At 32.9% G+C, this 26,967-nt stretch overlaps 1 protein-coding gene across 1 annotated transcript in view; it reads right to left on the reverse strand.

Moving 5' to 3' along the window:
• The window catches only part of LOC128546176 (CD109 antigen-like), an 81,683-nt gene that overhangs the window by 16,816 nt on the left and 37,900 nt on the right, over positions 1 to 26,967 (reverse strand). Inside the window, exons 4-30 of the mRNA XM_053531193.1 lie at positions 24,819 to 24,844; positions 24,429 to 24,582; positions 23,201 to 23,271; positions 21,686 to 21,811; positions 20,680 to 20,719; positions 19,703 to 19,787; positions 18,110 to 18,200; positions 16,456 to 16,683; positions 15,777 to 16,007; positions 15,255 to 15,371; positions 14,875 to 14,940; positions 12,747 to 12,941; positions 12,045 to 12,194; positions 11,551 to 11,625; positions 10,745 to 10,822; positions 10,124 to 10,220; positions 9,885 to 9,905; positions 7,007 to 7,060; positions 5,935 to 5,958; positions 5,423 to 5,449; positions 4,315 to 4,384; positions 3,506 to 3,623; positions 2,943 to 3,056; positions 2,208 to 2,267; positions 1,581 to 1,721; positions 939 to 1,080; positions 124 to 300 (exon numbers count right to left, since the gene is read on the reverse strand). Of these exons, the coding sequence (XP_053387168.1) occupies positions 124 to 300; positions 939 to 1,080; positions 1,581 to 1,721; positions 2,208 to 2,267; positions 2,943 to 3,056; positions 3,506 to 3,623; positions 4,315 to 4,384; positions 5,423 to 5,449; positions 5,935 to 5,958; positions 7,007 to 7,060; positions 9,885 to 9,905; positions 10,124 to 10,220; positions 10,745 to 10,822; positions 11,551 to 11,625; positions 12,045 to 12,194; positions 12,747 to 12,941; positions 14,875 to 14,940; positions 15,255 to 15,371; positions 15,777 to 16,007; positions 16,456 to 16,683; positions 18,110 to 18,200; positions 19,703 to 19,787; positions 20,680 to 20,719; positions 21,686 to 21,811; positions 23,201 to 23,271; positions 24,429 to 24,582; positions 24,819 to 24,844 (2,778 nt within the window). The remainder of the gene's footprint in view (positions 1 to 123; positions 301 to 938; positions 1,081 to 1,580; positions 1,722 to 2,207; positions 2,268 to 2,942; positions 3,057 to 3,505; positions 3,624 to 4,314; positions 4,385 to 5,422; positions 5,450 to 5,934; positions 5,959 to 7,006; positions 7,061 to 9,884; positions 9,906 to 10,123; positions 10,221 to 10,744; positions 10,823 to 11,550; positions 11,626 to 12,044; positions 12,195 to 12,746; positions 12,942 to 14,874; positions 14,941 to 15,254; positions 15,372 to 15,776; positions 16,008 to 16,455; positions 16,684 to 18,109; positions 18,201 to 19,702; positions 19,788 to 20,679; positions 20,720 to 21,685; positions 21,812 to 23,200; positions 23,272 to 24,428; positions 24,583 to 24,818; positions 24,845 to 26,967) is intronic.

Below are 26,967 nucleotides of genomic sequence, written 5' to 3' on the forward strand. Positions count from 1 at the left end.
AGTCTGGAAAATTCTGTCAAGTTCCCAAGATTTCTCAGAAACAAGCCCGGACGTTGGACTTAACAAAGTCTTACAAATATAGTCCCAACCCGTATCAAACTCAACAGAGAGTTGAAAATATACCTGTCTTTAGACTTTCAGTAGATTTCTTTTTAATCTCCGGTGCCAGTTTCCCGACTGTTTTCAGATATTTTGTTATATAGATAGCAGGAGCAAAATTCAGCATCGTTTGTTCTCCACAACCATATGGCATTCGTATCAGGTTATGTAGACCCTCAAGGCTAGGAACCATAAAATTTCCTACAGAAAAGTCGATATACATATTAAATATTAAAGTGATGTACACAATTTGATCCTTGGAAATTAGGAAATAGTTTACAAGTAATCTGTATTTAGAAATGCATCTCCCTTGGCAAGGAAATCGGACTTGTACTTGTCAAAATATAAATGATTTTACCATAAATTCCTGTTTGTACATCGGGAAACTCTAACGTCGGAACGAACAAAAATGAAATTTTATTTCGGCAAGAAGGCAGAGATATTGATAGTGTATTGTTTAGAAGGCTAACAATCCCTTATAACGTTAGTTTGCGTGCAGCTAATGCACCAGCTGTGTTTAGCATACACCTGGGTTGCATTGTCAATCAACAAAATTTTCAATAGCTGTATATGTAAATAAAAATGTACATTTGTTATCTGTGTTCTCCAATACAACAAACATCAGTGCAATTTGATCCGAAAATTAAAAGACCTAAAATGGCATAAATGACTTGGCTTAGATGTAAAGTAGCGTTCATTAAAACGTATATTTAATCTGATCTAACTAATCTTATATTTGAACAACATCCATTTAATGGGCTATCTGCATTTTTGTATGAAAAAAAGAAACAACAACACAAAAACAAAACGCACAGCAATTTCTTTTAAAGAACTCTTACCAGTAATTTTTATTTTCGATATTCTTGTTCCTTCAACCATGTCAACGGGGCCTTCTAACTCGAACGTTTTTATAATAGTCTCATTGTCTGAGTTTACGTCTATCAAATGTTGTTCATTGACAGTTTTGAACACGCCATTAGGCTGAAATAGGAACAGATTTTACGGAATGAGTTATATTAAGATAAGTGTGTGCGTGCAAACATACGCCATTGGTGCCATGTTTGCGTTAATATTAGCAGAAGGTAGTTCCCAATGTATGAACGGCGACTTGGAAAAAAGCTGATGATAACTGAAACGTTTAATATAGGTGTGACTGTAGATTAAAAAAAGAGTAGAAATAATACACACTTGCCTGCTAGTGAACTGTAGTATCCCTCTATCTAATATATAATTTGACGGTTATACTTAGTAATAAATAGGCAGATACGAATTTCTACAGCATTACGTTTTTGTCAAAATTATTATAAATCAAAGTGAAAACAAAACGCCATATTTACATACCTCAAGCACTCGTAGACAAAATAAAAAAATCCCCATAAAACATAAGGTAAGATATAAAAATGAGCCCACTCAGTATACAACGCTACTTTTTTAGCATTGTTTTGAAGTTGACATTATTTCTTTGTAATTAAGTGACTCACCCTGACCGAGACAGTTTTCACCAGGATGTCAGAAACTGAGGTTGAAAAGAAACCAGTTCGCGCCATCACTGTTATATTTAAATCTCCAAGTGACTTAGGGGTGACAAACACGAAAGTTGAATGTCCCTCTCCTGCTTGCACCTAAATATATCGTTAACGTATAAATATTCATATATTTGAAAATGAGTTAGATATGACATAATGGTGGTTTTCCAACTAGGCAATAAATAAATGACTTCGAATGTCACTTTATTCTTCAAAAGCCGATTTTCCACATTAATATGTCTTATTATTCAGTAATAGGAGACACAAAAAGATAAACAATATCACTTTGTATTTCAATCTACTTAATATATTTTCAGATATTTACTATTACATAAACAATCAAAATAAGGACTCGCCGATATTGCTACTTGTGATCATTATTTAACTAATGATTAAGGTTTGCATGTCACTAGAAAATATTATATAAACAGTCACGTTTATCACTTGGTACGAGTGAATTAATTGCGTATTAAAAAATATTAACATTTTATTCAATGACATTTCTCCGATAGATCAACAGTCGTGTTCGCTAAAACCAAATATCAAATAAACACATGATTTTCATCTGTCATGTAAACTTACAATGGTAGCAGCAGGAATTGGATGATTCGGATCCTCAGATAAAATTACTTGCAAAAACACCTAGAAAATAGAAAGGAAAAGTATAATGATTTCACGAATTTCTTTGAATAACGAGAGCCCAATCATGGATATAACACAGCCTTTATAAGAAAGTCTATTTAATAGTATGATTGTATTTGATGTCTTTTTATGTGTTCGTGTAAAGCAAAGTGATCTTAGACTAGTTGAAAATCATACAGACATTTGCTGATTGAAAGTTACTGAGGCTATCCATCTATCCATGCAGATGCCATTCCTGTTTAAAGTTAAATTTCTCCACCTGTATTAGAACAGCACTCACAAGCACATTTGATTAACTTTGTTAATTTTCTTGATGGAAATGTATCTAACGTGAAAGGGTTTACCGGTAAGAACGATATTTGGCCGTTTTGCAATAGGTGACTCTCTTCCCAGTTACTTCTTTTTGTATGTTTGTGTACGTTTGCTACTTCCGTGTTTTGTAATTGCATTGTTTCCGTGTTATGTTTATTTTTTGTATAAACATCATTGTGTATAATAAGCACTGACGCCTGTTGACGTTCAGAGTTTTGGACGAGTGGCTGATTTCTATGAGTATGTAGATTCTGATTTGCACTATTGTCCATGACTTTTTGCAAACAGTCTAAAACTCTCTTTTATGAGTCAGCATGCCGGTAAAATTTACGGCTTGAAAACACACACATATTACAGTTTTACCTGTTGTAGAAATGGTAAGTAGTTAAATGCAGTTATTTGCAAAAGGAATTCTTCGCCGAGGATGATAGAAGCTGGAAGATCCATTGTTAGAAAAAAGTTTTTCTTGACTGTAAACTGAAATATTCAGGAAATGTTATTAATGAAAGAAAATTTGATTATCGCGGAAAACATCATAACAACACCACAATAGCTAGTTACCACATACTCGCAAGAACGTTTTATAATTAAACATTATCTAACCACCGGATTATCGAAATGTAGTGCTTAAATACATTACTCGATCCAAAATGGAAATAACAGCTTATGCATTCTCAAATAGCAGTGTTTGTGTATTTTCTTATGACATGACAGTAGTTATAATTATTTTGACAATGTGTTTTGTTTTTAATGTGAAATCTTGAAATATGTCTTCAGTATCAATTTGAAACCCTATGTCACATATTTATTCTGTTGCAATTGTTTTGTATATAAATGTATTTTGTTTTTTTAAGCAGATATAAAATGTGCTCGTTGTCCTAAATATTCAACAATAATGAGGTCATAATTGAACAAAATATTTTTACTTCTGGTTTATCATTGCAAATTCCGAATCCTGTAGTTGGGTTGACTGCAAACACTGATGTCACCCAGGTTGTCAGAGAGTCAGGAACTGTTTTGTGAATGCTAATTTCTCCAGACGCACTGGAATATAGTTGAGTTCAATAAGAAAACGGCACGTAATCTATCTTTATATTAATTAATTATATTCAGTATACACTTCTCGTTTCTTACCAGAGCATCCACGTTTGCACCAGGCGGCCGACTATTTTGGCATAGCATTTAACGTACTGGACACTACCGCCATTTGACTGGAGTCTCAATGTAACTAGACGATACAAGCCTTTCATCAATAAAGTTTCCACAGGCAGATCAGAATTAATAATGTTTCTTTCTGCGATTAATCATATGAACTATTCCACTTGCAATTTGCTCCTTTTCATACCGAAAAGTTAGCATTAAAATGAAAGTTTAACATAATGGATATACTTGGACTCGCATATATCCAAAGATTGTTTTCAAACGAGTCCAAATAAATTATACCACCCGAAACGGTATTGGTACAAAACACTACTAAACATGAACTTTGTCTTTCAAAGATAGTGAATAGAGTTACAATATGGAAAGTAAAAAGATAAAGTTTAAATCATGATTAGAAGCAGATGTACAATTTACAAATAGATATTGCTTGCAATATTGAGGTGGCAGTTAACAAAGTATTTCGTTTTTAAACAAACTTTTTGATATAATTATAGAAAAGGTAGCAATACAAAATTTAAGGTTACGTACAATATTACTTACATATGTGATCGTTGCATTGGTTTTTTTTCCTTACCCGATATTGTACTTATCCCAAATCCAAGTTTCCGGAAAAAGACTTCTGACAATTTCACCTAAATTCGGCCCTAAGACAAATGAACAATATGAGAAAACAAAGCCTACAGAAACATATATTATACAAACGCATAACGGATATACGATATCAGCTTGAGACACTTGCCATAGCATTTTCCATTTCCATGCAATGCAGAGTCCATTGTCGTACCTGTGTGTTGCAGTTAATGTAAGATCTATCAAAGAGTAAATGTTCAGTTGGTCAATATTATATATGTCTGCGGTAGGTAAATGTTATATCTAGTTTCCACAGAGTCTATGTCTAAAATGTCATTTTTAATATAAGTAACAAAAGCAATTGAAATATTTAGAAATATGCCAAACAAACAAATTACAAACGCAAATTATTATGAATTTTCCTTGTTTGCTATATCATTTCCATATATAGACACCATAACTATTCCCGCTAAATCTGAAATTCCTAACGATAGTGCAGGTACTATAATAGTGGACATTTATGCCATCCCTTAATAAATGTTTTTTCACTACATATGACAGGCATTCTCTTTTCAGTATAGTTTTAGAAGAAACATAGATGTATAGTATTGTACCATTGTGGGTCTTTAATCTTTATTTAGTTATTCTGTTTGGTTAAACGTCGCACTGACACAATTTTAGGTCATATGGCGACTTTCCGAGTTTCATGGTGGAGGAAGATCCTTGGTGCCCCTCCATGTATCATTTCATCATGAGCGGACACCTGGGTAGAATCACCGACCTTCCGTAAGCCAGCTGGATAGCTTCCTCACATAAAAAATTTAACACCCCGAGCGAGGCTTGAACCCAAATCGATGAGGGGCAAGTGATTTGAAGTCAGCGACCTTAACCACTCGGCCACGGAGGCCCCCTTTGAACCTTAAGACTGTAATAACCTTGTATGTATCTTTAAATAGTAATTTTTTTTGCAATTCTCTTCTGAATCACTTTATAATATTTGATATCGGGCTCTGAGTTACTATGCAAATTTCATATACGTATTGCAAATGAACTGTAAGTATAATATCTACTCAGATAGATTTTCTTTAATTTCACGAAATAATGAGACCTACCTGGACGATCAATCGTTTCATCTGGAACTGAAAACAGAAGCATTTGATTTTATAATATATTTTATAATCGTATTTTATTTCGCATTTATTTTCAGAACATAAACCAGTTTAAATCACGGAAGTATTTTTCAGCTGAGAACTTAATATGTCCATATAAGAATGGCGTTTTGTGTCTTAAAGGCTATTTAACAGAAAAAATACACCCCATAGGTCAACAAAAGATTAGATGTCCCTACAAAGTCATTTTGTACAATGTAGTCATATGGAAAAAATCACAAAAGTCTGACCATAAAATGGAACCATAACGCGAAAACAAATTGTGTAATCGCGTTTTCGCAACGTTCGTATTTCATGTCTTTCGCCTCATGTGACCTTGTTTACGCGTCGTATTACCACAACATCGCTCTTAACAATCTGAAGTGTGAATCAATGCTACCTCAAACGATGCGCCGTAATTTTGTGCTGGGTTTAACATGTCTGTGTGACTTTCAAAATTATATATCAATACTTACCATAAACACTACCACCTGGTTTTCCTGAAATTTAAACAAAATAAACAATTCAGTACTTTCGTGAAATATATGAATATGTATGCACATTAAGTGTTTACAATTACAAAAATAATCTAAAAAAAGAGAACACACGAATAAGATTTACTAAATAGGAAAGAGTTTCTTCGGGAAAGAGTTTCAAAAAAAGCTTATCAGCTTTCTACTCGATCCCTAGTTTTTGTAAATATGTATTGTAATTATATGCTATTTGATTAATAAATATTATTTAAACCAAATAGTTTTAGATTTCATGCGTAAGACGAAAAAAATGACTTAACCATGCAACGCGTAATCGCCAGCTTTGACATTTACCAAGATACAGTGTCGATTGTATAATTGCGATTGTATCATATAACCTTGATAACTTAGTATAGTTCATATCCCTCAAAAACTTAGTTTTAAAATGTATAAATTATTCATAATTTCAAGTAATAAATAAAAATACACATTCTTTTGCAGAGGGTCTTAATTATTCTAACAGTGTGTATTTGCTGATGTCGTTTTCTTATTTTGATTCTTTTCAATCAATCATGAGTAAGAATATTATCTATCTATCACTTTTTAAAGCGGTACTGGCCCGGAAGATTAAACCAACAACAATAGAATATTCCTACCATTGGTTGGAACCATATATAGAGAACTTCGTAGATACTATAATAAAGTGAAGTATATTTAGATGGTTACAATACAAAGAAGAAATTTCCTTTAAATATTTAATACTTTTTCTCCTCTACTAAAAATTATTTTCCGACAATGCTCCATTCCTTTCATTAAACATATTTAGTTTCTGTCTTATATCACGTAGTTTGTTTTGGGGTACTAAACTGTACTCCACAAGTAACACCCAACTTCTCTACATATATCAGAAGTGGAGGACGAACTGGCTTGATACACAAGTTTTGTTACCAATTTTTATGTAAAACATACACCTCGAATAGTGATTGAACTCACGACCCCGTGTTCTGTAGATCTGCATTTTCCTACTGGACTAAGCGGGCGAACGCTTTATCATTATTACAATAAAATAACTAACCTGCTACCTGGGTATTCCATCTCTGCATTCGCCTCGAAGAACGAAACCAACGTCCTTAAAAACATAAATATGAAGTGCACAATACATCAAAATGAGTAGACACAAATTCAGACTCAAAATAATTCAACAATGAGAAGTTACTGCTTTATAGTAAAGTCAAGCCAATACTTTTATTCAGAGTTACAGTTTACATAATATAAATACATGTGAACAGATACATACACACAAATGATAAAGGTTGTGGGAGTTAACGGGAGTGTTAATATTCATGTTAACTGTTCTGAAGGAGAAGTGATCAAAACAAGAACACAAGAACTTTCAATAGTGAAAGAGGAAAAAGCAAAAATAATAAATAGAAATTGAAAAACATTGTTTTAACATTATATTGCGCATTATATTTGTTGCGTACTATGGAGGTTTCTAAATTTGTATAGGGCCAATTCGTTTCACCTTTGCGGCGTACGTCGTTTCGCTTCGGGCAACCGGCTTGACGTTCGTTTGGCTTTCCGCCACTTCCCGAGTCTATTCGGCGTACTCCGATGTCAGCCGTTCTTGTGAGATAGGCAAAGCGGCAAATCATATATATTCACGATATAAAATCGGTTTAACATCTGAAAATTAAGGTTAATAACAGTAAACTTTTTTAAGGTAGAAACATACTACAAGAAATATTTTGCTAACTTATTTTGAAAAGGCCTCAATAGAAAATCAAGATAAAGTTTAAATTAATCTTTTTTACGTGCAGCTCACGTGGCCGGCGTACGCTTAAGCGTTTGTTTATTATTACAACGGCAAACATTATTTTCTTTCCGCTCACGTGACCGGCAAGTTCCGGGGTAAGTGAAACGAATTTGCCCATATACTCGGTTATGTTAAGACGAATTTGCAGAGAGCGCGAGGATCACGGAATCCATGCGTACAATTAAAGAATGGAGATTACTATCGAGATGTGTTTATCGCACATAGTAATAATCAAATAAGTTCAAAAGTACATTTTCCTTTACTGAATTAAAAATGGATCAAGATTTCGAAATGCATGGACTAACACGAAGGTACCTTTTTTCTCTTTCTGTAACTTATATACAAATGTTCAAAATTTCGGAATGCTTGGACTTGCACGGCTTAGTTAAATCTTATTAAACTTTTCTTATACATTTTGTCTTTATACCAGAATTAACAAATAATAGACACAGTGTAAGATAGGTATGTATACAAATATAAAAGTACTTTAATTCTCGCCTTAAATTTTTAACAAATAAGAATGTTTTCATTTTACACGTCATCAACTCTTTATATTTCAAAATATTTGGTCTAAGGGAAAATCGACGATGGATATATCTATACCTAAGAGCTGTAAAGAAAAGATAAATTTACAGGTAATGCATTTCATCCCCAATATCGTTAAGTGGACACCGTGGCGGCACTTACGCTCCTCGTCTGCAACATAAGATTGTCGCCAGCGCCCGGTTTCAACTGGAAATCGATGATTTCCTGTTCTGAAATGCAGGTGACTTAGTCGAAGCAAGCAATGCAAAGGTAACAAATAGCTTTGCATCAGACGGTTACCTTTTAATAAACTATAACCTGTGCCTTTTGATGGATACATTTAGATGAGATGACCACTGCTGCCTAAATTGATCTGTTAGAACCCTTTTGAACTAAAATATCAATACCGTTGTAATTTATTGTCGCCTGAATAAGCTAATAACACAATAACTGGAGTAGCCCGTATTTTCTAGAATGCTTTTAATACAAGTTGACAATTTAAAAGAGTGTGTAGACTGTATCGTAACATTGTTCCAATAGCAAATATAAGTAACTTGAGAATGCTTTGATTAAATCATTTTATTCCAAAATTTGATCATTCTTGCATTAATAGTAATTTACGCCAAAATTCTACATACAGCATATATCTAGGGGTACTCTCCTACATTTTCCTTATTTACGTAAGATAGTACCATGGACACTTTCTACCATGTCTAGTTTACTATAGCCCCAAACTTCGCATCCGCAAGTTAGTCTAGGTAAAATGTTGTGATCAAACAGTTTTGCCTTTTTGGCCTGTGAAACTAGCAATAGATAAATGATTTATTAACATGTTATGCCGAATGTTTTGCGCTTGTTGTTATAAAAACTGTTAAAATTGCATTAAAGTAGTAACACCCGAACGGTTTGCAGGGGAGTGCGAAATACATTTTACAATTTAGTACATTACAGACTTTACATTGTTGAAACGTTTGAAAGATTATATCATACACCTTAACCTGTTGTTATACAATTAATGCTTATTATTGATGAGCATTGTGTTCAGGTAAATGGAAAAATTGTTAAAATTTTAATCAATAATTAGGACAATGGCTTAACATAAGAAATGCATCTGGAAAGCGTTCACAGTGACGACCAAAATCAGTCTTTTTATATGATGATGATAATTGTTATTATCATTATCATACTTTTTCAAAACTTTTATCTTTACAAATAGATATTCAACATCGATTTTTCAGAAATTAGATTTTTATTTCATATTACCAAATATTTATTCTGTATATATTATCAAACGCATTTTTGTTAATATTCTTGTCCATAAGTAACGAAAGCGTTACGCATGGCACTAGCACAACGATAGTTGTGCTATTATGAAACGTTATCGATTTATAACTAACTACGACGTGGAGTATTATGAAACAATACTGATTCATAACTTACCACGACTTGGAGTTTAATAAAATATTTCTGATTCATAACTTACCACCACTTTGAATACAATGAAACATTACTGATTCATAACTTCTCACCACTTTAAGTATAATGAAACGTTACTGATTCATAACTTACCACCAATTTGAGTATAATGAAACATTACTGATTCATAACTTACCACCACTTGGAGCCCTTGTAGCTGAAACAGAATTAAGTTAACAAATATGACTTTCATTGCCAAGAATTATTAACTTTATGAAAATAGTTGAAACACGTATCATGTAAACATATGTTCGGGTATGAAAGCATACCTTTTCGCGTTTAGGCATACATAAGCTCTTTTATTTTTATGCTTGATTTCATCATATTTTGACAATATATACTTTGATGAAGTGTCTCATAATAAATATCCCTTACTTGGTGCCACACATTGTCGCTTATATCCTTTGTCCAATAGCGAATCCTTCTTCTGTTCTAGGATGTTAGCATCAGATAAAACTACAAGCCCAGATTCCTGCAAAAAATAAAACATCCTCAGATTAAGCAAACTGATAAACTTGTTATCTCACAAACGGATTTTGGCTTGCGAAGTTTTTATTTTGTATACTGAATATGTAGTTTTATTGAACAGCCACCAGGATGTCATTGTAAGCCAGAAGTTTGGCAAATTTGATTTTTACTTTTAAGTGACTTAGAAACTTATATAATTTATTTCATTTTGATGGTAGATAAGGACAAAGGAGCAATAGGTGACACGATTTTATACTAATTGTATGTTGTATATACAAAACAAACTATCAAAGACTTGTCCAAATGGATTTATCCCAGATCCAATTTGATTTATGACATCTAATTCATGAGAATATGCGGAGAGGTCTTCAGCTGCCACAAACTTTGAGCACATTGTAATATTTTTGTTACCACGCCGTCAATCATTACATTTATAAGTACGAGCTAAGAATGATAATACATTAGAATAAATGTAAATTCATAGATTCTGCAACAGTTCTTGTAGTTATAATAGAGAGTTTCACTTACGATATGTACGTCATCCAAATCCCCTAAAGATCCATGTGACCGTTTGACCAATGACAACTTGTTTACCATAGCATCTCGCTGCAATTAGAGCAGTAATTTCTATTTTTACTAGTCATAATTGCAAGTTTTATTGTATATTCTTTTATTATACATCTAAGGATTCGCTAATTGCCAGTTCCACACCCCAGTTATAAAACATCACACTGACCATATACAAAGATGCTAGCCTGTTCAGCACTGTGCTCTCGATAGTTAAGGATTTTTCAGTTTTGAATAAATTCAAGTCGAAATTATTATGCTTATAGTTAATATCAGATTTGAAGTTAAATAAGTTTTTTTTTTTAATTTTCTGGTAAAATAGATCAAACAGCTACACAATATATGTTACATAAAATTAAATGGTTAGAATAATTGCTCATCAGGCCAGCAACATAAGCGTTATCAATATTAATTTGTTCTAAGTTGACAAATATTAAAGACTTTAAAAAATGTATCTGAAAACCTTTTATACAAGGTTTGGCAAAATATTGATATACTCTTTTTTAATATTAGATAGAATGGTATCAACATTATCAACAACGACATTTTGACGTCTTAATTGCGCCAAGGGGATTTTACAAATATATCTGGAGAGGTCTGAAGCTCTCTCAGGCAAGACACAGCCCCCACGACAGAACTTAGGAAGGTACATAGCTCGCGAAAGATATGTATATCTAGTACATCAAAGCTGATTTCTAGATACCTTTGCATGACATCAATGAAAGCAGAATTACTTTTCCTAATTTTTCAAGTTTCTTTTAAATTACCTTCTTTCTTTTGTTGATTTTACTCATTATGTTCTCAGATACGCTGTAACTCGTACCCGATATTCCGCTTATAATCTGAAAACAGTTGGGTAAAGGGTGAAGATTCAAGATTCTGTTTATTTCAGACAATATATCAACGTCATATTCTGACACATTTTTCATTGTGCGCTCGCTCGGAAAGTTTCCTTTTGGATAATTTTCTTGATATTTATTTTTTTATTTCTTTATAGGAACAAAAATTATTTCAAACAATAGGGGATTTTTCCTTATTGCAATTTCATAGATACTGTAAGTTAATAAATTTTTTTACTTTTTCTTGAGCTTAAATATAGTTACATAACGTTTTCTTATATTATGCCACCAAGGCATATTTTTACATAACAGTATGATTTCAATCTTAGTGTAGGTATGTTAAAAACAATAACTTGTCTAACTTGTCTATTGAAGGGCAGAAAGATATTTTAGTAATACCCAAATTATGTTTTCACACATACATCTGAATAGAATATATCGTTGTGTGTTCCAATGATCCGATTTCTTTCGTCCTCCACCAAGACGTACACAGTTGAACTGGGATCGGCAGATATACGAATGTCCACTTCTTGTCCTGGTTGAAGTAGATTTTGATCGTATGATACTCGAACCTTAAAAACCCCCAATAAATTACGTGGTTTAACAATATTAATTTCCAATACGCGTTCCATATGATAATTATATACCAATTTATAGGATTAAGGAGTAAGCTATAATCTTGCATTTAAACCTCTTTCTTGAATGAAACATATTATAAACTTCGGAGTACGCTAACTGCTTATTAAGAAGGAGATAAGTGTTTTAAATATAAGCTTTGTAGCTATTCTGATATTCAAATTAGACTAGATACCGTCATACATTCTGTTATAACACATTTTGGACTACACATTCTGAAAGTGATGTATTTCGCAGAAGATTATAAACAGTTCAAATACATGCAATTTAAGCCTTTTAAAATAAGTTTGAAAGGCCGAAACAGTTTTCGCAGGTGCAGCTGTACAGACGTTGAATTAGCTACAGTTGTAAATTGTGTAGGTATGACTCTAAACCTATCGAATATAATAAAACTAAAAACAAAATAGACGGAAAAAAATAACATGTTAATATCTGACAATAATACTTTGTTCAGAGAAAAGCTTAGAAACCTATAAAAACGAAATCACCTGGTTACTGATTGGATTCCCTTCGACTTGTATGAAGACATAATCAGCAATCAAATAACCCGATCGAGTTAAATGATGAACTAAGATGTACGCCTGTGGAATCATATCCTTTGTCACAGCTATGCTATGTGTTTTACTCGATATACCGTTAACTGCTACATGTTCGGATGTCAGCAGCATACCCCTGGAATAAACCTACAGAAAAAACAATAGAGTTTTAGAAATTTTCTACGTGCAAAAGTCCTTAAAGGCGTTTTTTTGTGATTACACAAGAAATTCTGAAATGATAATATCATATGATTTCGCATTTAGCACTTCAAATTTAGGAAACACAAGTAAACTGTAAGAGAAATTGGCGAAAACAAATGTGGACGGAGTACACATGTATATTCGTATGAATATACATGCATATGTAGTTAAGCATGATATTTTAACTACAAGTAAGCCATACCAAATTGATTCATAGTTTTTCGGAAAATTTTCAACAAATAGGAGCGAGCGAGCGAAATTTTTATCTTTTTTTTTTCTCTATTTTGATTTTTTTTTCAGAGGTGGGTAGATTTTACATGGAGCGAGCGGACTTTTTTAATTTTTTTCCCAACTTGGAACCTTGAGGAGGCGGTTATGATTATACATGAAGTTGTTAACATTTCTTTAGAAATAACACAGAAATCAAACATTTACAGTGTGGGTAACACAGTATATAGCTTTTCCATAAGTTTTAAAGACTTCTTGAATGATTGTGCAAATAAATTATTGCCAAAACTCACTGAATCACTTTGGTTTTTTTTATTTATAATTACTAAGTCTTATTTTTAATTTTGATTTTTCTACATTAATCGGAAGGCGTGCTTACTTAACGGCACGGAGTATTTAAGACAAAACAGGCACTTGTGTGGAATGACATTTCTTCTGAAACACAGTTAGATGGCTTCGACACATGAACAACTTTGTGCCCCTAGTAGAACTCCAACCCATAGTGGTGAAGGTAAATAATAAACCACTTGACCAGTGAGACCAAACAGAGTTGGGCATACAGATGCTTCGACATTGCTCGAATCCATCTGGAATCATTTCTTAACAGATCAGGCTAGCTTATATTTTTGTGGTAGAGATTCATTTCAGGCAAAAATGATAACAAGACGGAGAAAGAATGATCCCAATATGGCCACCCTTAAAAGTGTTGTTTGTTGTGCTTTGACTGAACTAGAAATTTAGAGTTGCGTAGGTCTGGTTTTTTTCAGTTTCTTTCGTTCTATCAATTCACAGGCAATTTATATACAAACAGGCAAAATTGGGGTTACAAAAGGACAGATTTTGTTAGAAATTATTTTCATAACTACACTACTTTTTTGAAAAGCTAAACAATTTCTAAATTGACTAAATGCGTTTCGATAGAATATCTGATTGCTGTACTAAAGAAGTTACGTTCAAAAAGATTTGGGCCTAGACAATGTGGTAGGTCGGTCAGGATCTGTGAACAAATATTTTTTTAAGATAGTAGTTGGCCTCAGCTTTGGGCTCTAGATCTAACATACTGAACTAAACAACTGATAACAAATGGTTTGAAAACTTTATATCTGAACAACATTTCCAAATATTTTTAACTGCATTCCCGTGCACATCTTACAAATCGGGCTTCGTTCTTTTCACTGTATTGAACAAAAGTAGAACGTGCCTACTTCATTACCTTCCGGCACATCGAAGGTCATGTGTGGCACTTGCACAGACACTCCAGATTTGAAACAAATGATGAACAACACCATAATTCCTGAATTTTTTAGTTTGGGTCATATGCTACATGTATTACGGACGCATGAAATCTGATCAATATCACTTTGACGCATTAAAACAGCGATATAACCTATTTTGCCGTTATTATTTCGGACCGCGTAATCGGTAAAACTTTTTTTTCGGAGATTTTTATTTACGTGCGGGCGGGTGATTTTTATTTTTTTCTCGGGAATGTATTTATTGATGCGGTAGTTCCGACGAACGACATAAAAGTAACGAACATTATCTATTTACACAAACTACAATACCTAAATAAAAACTAATTACAAATTTTCTACAACTAGCATATGATAAAGGTTTTAGAACAATTATAATAGTACTTATACACAAATACCTCGAAAGTTAGATTTCCATTGAGATTTTCTGTTGCAGTAATATCAAGCGAGACACTTTCATCGACCTTCAATGAAAATGAAAATAAATTAATCATAAAGTTTAAGTACACTAGCCATTCTCTAATATAAAATGATCAGCAGCTTTGTTTCGTAAGTTTTCATACAGATGACTAAAATATTGCGCAGAATTATTTTCTGACAGTATAAGTTACTGATGTGTAGTTTACAAAAATGTACAATCTAGAGCTCGATACATTTGAGTAATTGTAGTCCTGGATTAGGAACAACATAGTTACACCAGTGTACACACAGTTTGTTCCGAGCAGGCTTACTTAGATATTTTTGTGTCCATTAGGGCAAACCATCATACAAATCTTACCGCTGTTTGTACTTCGTCGGCATGCATCCGAATCAAAGGCATATTAGTAGATAATGCATACAGGTTAATTGTTTTGTAAGATGAAGATGGTTGTATACTGGGATCATTAAGCTGTATCTGTAAATGAAATAATTACAATTTTCAAATATTACACTTGATTACTAAGGTGCTGACTGCCGCAGTAATTATGCATGATTTGTTTCATGCCAAGAGATAAAAAGTGCATGATTTTCTATAATAAAGTTTTAGCTCAGTTGTTTCTATTTTTCTTTCAAATATTTCAACCAGGATCTCTTTTTTCTATTCAAATAATTCTTTTTCAGTAATTGATATATCAAATACTTTTTACGGACTGTGTGCTTTGATTATGTCGGTCAAAAGCTATACATAGCCTATGTTTATTATGTTATTTTATCTACCGACAATAAATAAATATTGACTTGACTTGATGCAGTTAGCTACACATATATCTAAAACTGACAGTGCTCACCTGAAGTTTGTATGTTTAGTTCCAACGCTTACCTTCAAGGATAACTTTTCTGCGTTATCACTATCAACATGATAGCTAAGATCTGCATATCCTAACTCATTGAATGGAACTGACATAGGTTCCCCAGTAATCTCCTGAACATTGAGCCATGTATATGCAGGATTTCCAAGGGTACATGTTTCCAAAACTGCAGTTGTTACCGTCGGTGTCACAGTTAAATACCCACTTTGTCCGACTGGCTGATTACCTCGTTGGACGAGGAGCTGAGACAAAAATGAATATAAAACTAATTATGTTACTCTTCATGTTTAAAAACTCTTTTGCCGTGGTTCAATTAATAAAATACAAAATGTATGTCCACCTATTCACGCTATGTTATGTTCTATGTGTTTAAAACATTACAAACAAAAACAAAAATTCCTTTAACTCTAGTTGTTTTTGTTACGTTTCGAACAGCGTTTCAACTGTTACAAATATATGCTGTAAAAGTTTATGTTCAAGTGATGTTCGCTTAACTCTTTGTATCTTCGTTTTTGTATTTTCTCTAAAACATTGTAAATGAAATAATATACCTAATACACAGTTTTGTAAATATAGTTCTAAATCCCTAAAACATGACTGTATAGCTCATTTACGTCCGAAGATTGCCAAATTGCCCAACAAGAATACGTAATTACCGAGTGTCATCACCTTAATATCTTTTATTAATACCTTTGTACGATAAGTCATTCCAGGTATGAAACTATTTTTATATAGGTCTACTTTGGAGATAGTAACAGAATCCTGTATGTCGAATACTATGTTCAGTGTTCTTTCGGCTACCATTGTCAGGGCAGTAGCGTGGTCGGTCACCATAGCTCGGATATTTATCTTTGAGTCCAGGTCTAATTCATTGTTTATTTGGGACATCTGAACAGTAAACTGCACCGACCCTTTCAACTAAGCATGCAAGGAAAAACATAAAAAAGCATTTAAATTTTATCGAGCATCTAATCAGATTTTTAACAGTTTGAAGATTGTTATTGCCCAGAAACTGCTAAATACTTTGTTGAAACATATTTTATTCATTTAAGTCATTTCATGAATAATTTACAATTAAAACAGTGATCAGCGAAATGGACAGAAAGCTAGTAAGAGTATAGTTGTCCTTTCCCTAAATATGTTAACTCTTTCTCTTTGCAAACCAGAAAATGACATAACAGAAAGCCTCATGGTAACCCGCATACATACATTACAAATGGTATAACTTGAAAGAGTTTAGTCTGCTGAAAAAGAATTAGTAAATAAAATGTCCATAACATCATGCAAGAATCTGTACAGACATGCTGTTTTAACTGCAAAAGATAAATTGTGCACCGTAATAACTGGATTTCTATTGAAGTATCACTGAAAACTATAAAGTAAGACAAAAATTGTAATGCAATTTATATTTTCTTTTTCAGTACAAATGATGCAAAATATGTGAGCTTTTAAAGCAGTGTTATATAGAACTTGTCTGTTTGTTGACTGGATACCTTAAGAAATCATTTGCATTAGAACACACCTTCTTTCAGATCTGCTTTCTAATGTGCTGTTGATGTATAAACTGTTATATTAAGAGACCTTTTTAGTTAAGGGACCACTTTTTGCCAATTCCTTACTTGCTCACGTAATGCAAATTGGTCTACATGGTGGTCTTTGGACTGAACACAACAAAATGTATTCTAACGTATTTCCTTTGGTTTGATTATTGTATTAAAACAAGTGTCCTTCGGGATCATTGATTTCAACCCATTTAGATTTGAAGAATGAATACTGTTTAAGCCGGTGCTAGGGGGCGTGGGCAGTGTTGCATTTTCCATTACTGCCCACGAACAGACTCAATCAAACCGAGTCTGCAATTTTCACTGTTTGCATTGTTCTCGATGCTTTCGAGGGATCTTATTTCCCGATTTTATCACTGCGGAAAAAGGTTCCGTATACGGAAGTGTATGCATTCCGTATACTCCTAAAATACGGGCGTATACGGAAACATATTTCCGGTATATGGAACATTCCATATACGCGAATCCCGTATTCTTTAATTGGACATTCATGTTTTTCTCACATGGGTCCGTTCATTCATACTTAACATGAATACGTTTCAATAGTTTATGTCAGTATTCAAAGTTAGGGATGCAACTGATTCTGCCTTTGCGACCAGTGCCGAACAACATCAGCCTGCACATCCGTGCAGTCTGATCATGGTCTGCACTTTTCGCTATTCGGTCAGTAATGTTTCAGTTAACGACCCTTCTGATAATAAATGGTATTGCCCAAATTGAATGATGGACCATTCCATGATAGAAAATTAGCAGTGTGAACATATCAAAATAATAAATCCTACCACTGCCTTCAACTCAAAGTTATTCGACGGCTCATCTTCGTTGTAAATTAGGACAGTGCAATTTCCGGTGACGTCTGTATTAAACGTGAACCTTTAAGAAAGTAATAAAATTATATAAATACATTGTACTGGTTCGTCTCAATTATATACATACATTGTACTGATTCGTCTCAATTATATACATGTATTGTACTGGTTCGTCTCAGATTTAACTGTATAGGGATTTGTCTCCTAATGTTTTGCATATCCTGCTGCGCTGAAACTCGTACTAGAGTATAATCATTTTAACAAACGAAACTTTAGTGATTGTATTTTATGGATTAAATGATGTTCAGGGGCATTTAAGTTCCATCAGGCGGCTGTAAAAATCCCCCCCCCAATCCTGCAAAATTGGGTTGATATATTTTTCTGGTCCTTAAAAGTCATGGAGCTCATTCATTTGAAGCCTACGGCTTTTATGTTTCTCGGTTACAATTGAGGATTAATTAATTATGTTTAATCTAAGAAAAGATTAATGATTTACCGCTTTAACTCATTAATCCATTGTGCAAAATCATGTGTCTTTTGCAAAGATAGTATTTGCCCTTTAATGTTATTATACTTTAGCTAACGTACGGATATTCGAAAATTATGAAACAAATCACTTTGTAGTCAAATCTTTTTACGAACGTGCTAATATTAAGATTAATGTACATATACGTCAATAAAAACAAACTTCTTTAAATTTCATTGAGAAAGGTGTTGACCTATTCCAAACTGGATCTAAGTAGAAGTAGATAAAATAAAACAAAAACATACCAGTAAAACATCCTGATCAGTGTTGATGCCATTTATAAACTCTCAGGTTGCACGCAGTTAATAAAATTGAGTGTATTCTTTGAGAAACGTATATATACTGACAATGTAAACCAATGCCGAATAACGTAAATAAATGGGTTAAAGCGATTTTGTGTGATAGTGTTGATACAATACATACGAAAAAAAATAACTAGTCGCAGCTAGCTTCTTGGTGGTTAATTCTAATATTCATAGATATTTCGGCATGATGAATAAAGTCCATTTATTTTATGTTTTCCAGTGAATAATAGAGTTTTCTCAGTGAAATAAAAGTGATAATCCACAGTTTTGAAACAGTAGATCATCATTTTTATTTTTCACTGTTTTTGCCGAACTAGTTCCGGTCCTACGTAGCGATCGAAGTCAAATTGTATACCGAGCGTTATGAATACCGGGGACCATAATGACGATGACGTCGTTAAAATGACGTCATTTGTGTTCTGCTTTCTGCTGACCTTTCCCGCGATTTTCGACATTTTATAAATTACGCAACAAAAGTAGAGTTTTACACATGAAATAAAAAAAATGTTTGTTTCATTGAAATATCAGTTTTATTTCACTCGTGAGCACCAAAAAAGTCCTTTTCACTCGTGGCTAAAATTGATATTTCACTGAAACAAATATCCTCTATATCTTCCTTGTATTTGGGGATGCCTTGTTATACATCTTTCTTGAATGAATCTCCAATCCACTTAACACTTAAAAAAGAAAATGTTGGCTATTTGAAATATTTAGATTTTTATAATTTTGTCTTACATTGCTTTCACGTCTACTGTGAATGTTGTTTGTGTTGAATGTATTTCTGCCGGTAAGGTAATTTGAACTGTAAACTTTGGAAGAACTGTAAATAAATATTTATGACTTTACAAAGCATTATTTATTAAGACACATGTCATTGCATATAGCGGTTATAAACATCCCTTTAATAATGACAAAAGCTATTTGACAATTCAGCGTACACATTTCATAGTGTGTTGTAATTACAAAAATTCTTGAATAACAATGCATACAATCAGTGTTAAATATTTTAACAGTGTGTTACAAATCTTACAATAACTATCTGTACATATCTAATTAGGCGAAGCAATTACATGCTTACAAACAAATAAAATAACTCTGTGCTAACTCAGCGTGCATATTTTAGCATTTAGCGATTACAAACATTAAGGGATAACTACGTGTACATTCCGCGTACACATATTTATTATATGTAGCAATTAAAACATTTGGAATTAACTATGTGTGCACTCGGCATAAAGTGTTCTTTAGTGTGTAGCAGTATTATATGAGATAAAAAAACATATGGAAATAACTATGTGTGCACTCGATCGGTGTACAAATTTTTATAGTTTGTAGCAATATCAAAAATCTGAGAACAACTATCTGTACGCTGAGATCTGGACATATCTATGTATACACACAGGGTACACATTTGAGTGTGCAGTTATTACAAACATGTTAAAATAACTATGCGTACACTCATCGATCACATTTTTATAGTCTGCAGCAATTAACCATAAAAGGGGTTATTATTTATACACACAGCATACAAATTGTTATAGTTTGTAGCAATTACAAACATCGGGGAATATCGTGTACATATATTTATTACAGTACTCATCTGCTGACAATACATTTGAAATAAGTTTTTTTTCACAAGTTCATACTCAAAACTAGAATGTTTTGCTATCAACAATATATCACATAAAATGCTAAATTATATAAATTCTTACCGTAGTCATTTACTTCAAATGTCTTTGAGGTTTTTTTCCCCTAAAATAAATATTACTGTTTTAAACAAAGTGCGTAGAAAAAAGTTTCTAAAAGCTGATAATTTTCCATCCAGCAGAACTGAAATACTTATAATAGATAAAAAGGTTTAGACAAAAAACAAATCGGACAAATTTAAAATGGATCAAAATATGTAAAGGGAAACAGTTTGAATGGTGGTGACAAAACCAATTACAAAACCATTAAACAACACTTCCAATATAATTCATAGCTAGAATATAAAAACAAGTTAGGTGATTTTAAAAGACTAAGGTGTTACCAAATATTTAATATACTGTACACAAATTTATGCATAAAGGAAGGCACTTTATGAAAAATACACATAATTACACTTTCAGACACAATCAAAGTGCACATTCTACTATGGCATGGCTTTTCTTCCAGTAAGACAAAGAATGAAGTGAAAATTTAGTTGACACACAGACAGGCAAAATAATGACGTTATACAAACGCATACGGTCCAATTTATTACTACTTTAGCATACTTTTTCACTATATTGACCTCACTAGCACGTTCAGAATGAAAGTGAATATGACTTGTTATATTTTCTGGTCCTTCGGGATCATTGATTTCAACTCATTTAGATTTGAAGATTGAATACCGCTTAAGCCGTTGCTAGAGGGCATGGGCAGTGTTGCATTTTCCATTACTGCTCATGAACAGACTCAATCAAACCGAGTCTGCAATTTTCACTGTTTGCATTGTTTTCGGTGCTTCCGAGGGATCTACTTTCAGATTATATTTCTTGTGTATTGTCTGATATACCAAGATTTAACGATCAGATGTTGAAATAAAAATCCTTGCCACATTCGAACGTTGAAAATTAGGCGATAAACAACAAAATGGCTTTTTAGTAAAGTGTTTGAATACTTAAAATAATAGCTGGAAAGTCACCATATGACTTATAATTGTGTCATTGCGACGTTAAACCCAGCAAAAATATTTACCATAGCATCAATCACTAGTTTCCAACTTCCAAAGACAGGGTATCTGCTGAGCTCTAACTGTCTCGATATGACGCCATTGGTAACGGAATTTGGTCCGTTGACTTCAATTTTATTGTTATTTCCGTCCTACGATAATAAGTCATCCGAAAATAAGAAAAAATGACGCCATATGTGCAGGACATATTAAAACTGTGTTCTAATGTAAGCTGAAGGAAAACACAATAATTACCCACTCCTTTACAATTAATTTTGAAATATCGATTATATTTAAAATTCAATTCATGTTCATTGACCATAAATCTATCAGCACGGAGCATAATATACCTGAGGCAATATGGACACGTAGTTTGAGATTCATATGTCAACGCATTTCAAAGACATTGAGCGGAAACTAAATTGCCATCAAAATGACGAACGTCCATCTGATCCTTCGCATGATAGTGACCAGGAATTCTGACTAAGACCCCCCCCCACCCCCACCCAAATAAAAGTCCATGGTAATTGTTCTTTTTATATACTCGCGTTCATATTAGAATCTCTAAAATCAAAACCCGAAAGGTGCATTCGTTTCGTGCTTGCTATGTTTGAGGGTTCTCTTTCCAAATAAGACTCTCTGAACTCAAAATCCGTAAGGTTCATTCAATTCGTGCTTGTTTGCTACGTTTGAGGGTTGATGAGTCTTTCTAATAAATATAGAGCAGAAGATTTTGTGCCCTAGCTGTCATTGTGACTTTACGTTTTGACCTGAATATCAATAGGGTCTACCTACTGTCTACTTGGAATTTTCCTGCAAAGTCTGAGGATCGCAGATCAAACAACCTTAGAATATTGAAAAGATTTGTACTAACAGTCAGTGTTACATTACCCGGTGACCATGTGCTCTACAAATACGATTGAGGATTGCAGGTAATGGAATTGTGAAGATACTGAACGTAAACGAGTTCTGTAGTAACAGTCACTGTTAACTTGACATGCGGGTCACTGACCTTAAAATCAAAAGAGACCTTAGACAAATGCGTGTACCAGAAATTTTGTTGATCACAGAACAAAACATTCTTTTAGGTTACTTGGCGGAAACGATTTCTGTACTGACAATCACTGTTACCTTGACCATTGCGCAACTAAAACTGAGGATCAACAGGGATCCAGTACTGCCAACGAGCAATGTACAGTAATTATTTACTTTGATGACCCCTTAGTTACTGGTCGGAAACGAAATTGATGAAATTCTGATATACAGACTGCCAGACTGAAAGTCTAGCGGGTCCTGCACTATAAATATAACAGCTACAACATTTACCTTTACAGGATGACTAACCATCACTTGAAGAAGATCTTTATTGATATGCAGATTTCAAGATCAATGGTCAAGATCACAGTGACCTGATGAAGGAAAATGGTTTCCAGAGCCTGGGTCATATAAAATATATGGACAAATTTTTTTCAGCCACCTGTCAACAATTGAGCAAATATAAATAGATATATTTAACTTTAAAAAATAATAATATGTTTTACCTGAATTGTAACAGTTGCTTGTCCTTGGAAGTTCAACAGGTTCGGAAGAAGAAGTACTGCTCGATACTTCACTAGGAAAAAGAGAATATAAAGTTTGTTAGTATGTGTAACTCCTTTTACCACGTAGTTAGTATAAATGGACTGAAAATGCAACAGCAATTGCTCCTAAGGTTATACAGTAAGCATCTTTCATTAATATAGAAAATCCTTACCAAATATTTTAACTTAATATTTGAATAAATTACTTACGCAGAAGCACGTTCATAATTAAGTACCTTGCAGAAACAGTCAATTGTTAAAAAGAATAAAATTAATGGGTGATGTAGTAAAAATGTACTGCGTGTGGCTATTCATATTATTAGTGTGAATTATTTTCAACCTCATGCAAACAGATGAACTTGTTATTTTTTATGCTTTCATAAACTAGACTTAGTAATTATTCATACTTTCAAATATGGAATTTGGGACTGATATATCTTTAAAGGTATATTAGAACCGATTTTCATTTTTGTGAATATAAAGAATTACTTCGTATAGTTTATGTAAACATGAAATTAAGAAGTTCGTGTGTATTAACAGTACTATATATACATTAGGTTTAAAATAGTACACACTGTATACATGTAAAGATAAACGCAATACATGCATAAATGTGTACTACCACTAATTTAACCGTCAACTGATACAGAATGACATTTAATTATGAATGTAGCTCTCTGTCTAAATTTATATATTTTAAATTAGTAAAGTTAGATACATTTGATGAGGATTTTACACATTAGAAACAATATCTTAAGATATATTTCAGTAAAAGATAACTAATGGATATCTTTACGTCGCGGACCCGTAATGAAAATCACCTTATTACGTTTTCTCCATGTGCAATTTTGGATTTTTACGGAAAGTCATGGACGCTTTGAAATGCCGCTTAATTCACTTTTAAATCGCCGATTTTACTTTGACTGTGTATTCAACTCTGCTCGTAGTTAATACAGCAGATAACTTAGAATATTTCTATGAAATCCAGTCTCTCTATTGTTTCTATTATGGTTTTACATAAAAAGGGTAATTTTCTAAAAAAGTACTGACTAGATGATTATAAATTTTCGACAACTATTCAATGTATTACATAAAAACTAAGTTATTGAATTATTTGACATCAAATTCTCATGTTTTCTTTTCCTTGACAATAAACGTTTACAAAATATGATTGTTTACTCTTACATACCTGTCTGTCCTGCGGAATATCGTGTCTTATCAGTCTGGATTAACACTATCAAACCTCTGTCTTCAAAACGAATGTTAGAACTATTTTCAAAAACAAGGCCTCCTGACCCCAAAGTATCTACTTTATATTCTGAAGGTAGCAAGTTACCCGGTACCTGGGAATAAAAAACAGGCCGTTCACAAAACGTTTTGCCAACTCAAATCAACATATAAACAAATGTTATAACGGTTAATACAATATTGTACACTTCTTTCTACATTGTATATTGTATACAACTCTTATTTCAAATATAAAAATAGGTTCATATTTTAACGAATCACATGAGTTAATCACGGTACAATTTCATAAAAGAGATATTATTTTATATCTGGTGTAATAGCAACAACTTACATTGATAGACAATATCGTAGATATTCCTGAAAATATATATTGTATGCGATATCAAATAGGATCCGAACTCATCAAGATTGGAAGTCTGAAACGTAGACTTTGAAATGCTAAAATAACCTTATGCCATATATTTGTAAATCAGGTACAGATTTTGATAAAATCTTGTCAAGAATACGGCATAAACTACAACAAAAATAAAAGGCTATGTAGATTTGAAACAAAGGATATTATAGCAATTTGACTTTTAAGAAATTAAAAAAAAAAAAAAGACTAATATCAAACAGGGAATGCCACGTACCAAAAACGCAGCCTTCCCAAAACGAAACCTACAGCACGCAGACGTACACACCACAAACACACACATACATACACATACACAAAGTCTATTTTAGTAAGTTTACATTTCAGACTTAAATCTTTGATGACGACAGGCCAAGACTATTCTAATACAAATTTCATATTAATTGAAGTTCATATAATGTGTATGATAAGTAAATAAAAAGTGTTATATCTTTATTAAATTCCACAAATAAGTCATTAGCCGGACAAATTGAATGATGCTAATAATAATAATAATAATAATGTTAATAAAAATGATAATAATAAAATGAAAAAAAAACTGTAGACCTTAATGTCATCAATGAAAAGAATGTCTTAGATAAATGCCAGTTTTAATTAGCTTTTTTCTTGCCTCACCGGCAAACGTAGTGCGATTAAATAGACAGCTAGGCTCGGGTATATTCGGCATTACATCCGTGCTGTTGGTACAGGTGTGAACATCTAATTGAGAATTTCAACTTGTTTTAATTTTTGGCCTATCAAACACTTATTTAATGGTGTACATTTAAGAATATTTTTGTGTTATAATTACTGGTAAAAGATTTAAGTGCATTCCGCTGCCTATTGTTTACTCTTTAACTTACATCTAGTGACCGCAAGTCCTTGCTTTCTTTACAGTGATGTGGTATGTATCGTGTTTTTTCATTGGTTTTGAATAATGTTAAAAGCTTTTGCAAATATTGTAACTTCTGTAATGTTATGCAACACTCTAAATACCTTGAGGTAAACGACAATACAAAATTTGATAAACAGGAAACAAATTCTATTGTTTTATTTTATTTATCGGTCAGTCCATCTGTGTCTTTATGAAGAAGTCGATACGTATCTTGTTATTATCATCTACGTAAAACTTTTATATCTGTTCATCTGAGGCAGAAGTGTCAATACATAGATAACAGATACACTGTAACTAACATGAGATTTCTTAATGTCTTTGGATAAATGAAAGAAAGCTGGATTTCACAACGTTGTGGTTTTCAAACTCATTTGTCAGTTGTAATTCAAGTTGTCATTTAAAATTCTTTCGAAACAGTATAAGACTCTAGCTGTTTATTAATTCGGCCTGGGAGTAAATATGTGCTACCAACAATTAAAAACAAATCGTAGACAACGTTTGATTTACATACAATTTTAAAGATCACTTCTCTGCTTTTAAAAACAAATGTTGAAAACAATTTAAGGTGAAGTATAAGACTTCGTTAAGATTCGCAACGGTTATTTCTTAATTAGCAAATACAAAATGTATATTAATACCCAAATGTATGTGGAAAGGTCTTTTCAATGTTTAGCAGGTAACAAAATACTAACCATAGTGCTAATGACTACACTTATTATTATTATGCATTATGAAGGCAATGGGCAATCTAGCTGGCTTACGGAAGGTCGGTGGTTCTACTCAGGTGCCCGCTCGTGATGAAATAATGCACGGAGGGGCACCTGGGGTCTTCATCCACCATAAAGCTGGAAAGTCGCCATATGACCTATCATGTGTCGGTGCGACGTTAAATCCAACAACAACAACAACGAAGGAACAAACTTAACCTTTTCTGAACAATGCTAACAGACAGGCGAAACCCCTGTACTAAAAAGTTTTACTGTATCTAATACTATAGCATTCTTTATTCTAGATACGCTTGTCATAGAATTATGTTATCTGTCTTCATATAAATGTCTTCTGTTTGTGCGGTAACAGAGTGTAATTACCCCTTAACAATACATAGAAATTCTTACAAATGAAACAAATTATTTCGTCAATAATTTGTAATACGACTGTTCTGCTTAAAAAGCGGGGAGTAGTGTATACAATTAA

Source organism: Mercenaria mercenaria, chromosome 19 (genome assembly GCF_021730395.1).
Source record: "Mercenaria mercenaria strain notata chromosome 19, MADL_Memer_1, whole genome shotgun sequence".
Taxonomy (NCBI): Eukaryota; Metazoa; Mollusca; class Bivalvia; order Venerida; family Veneridae; genus Mercenaria; species Mercenaria mercenaria.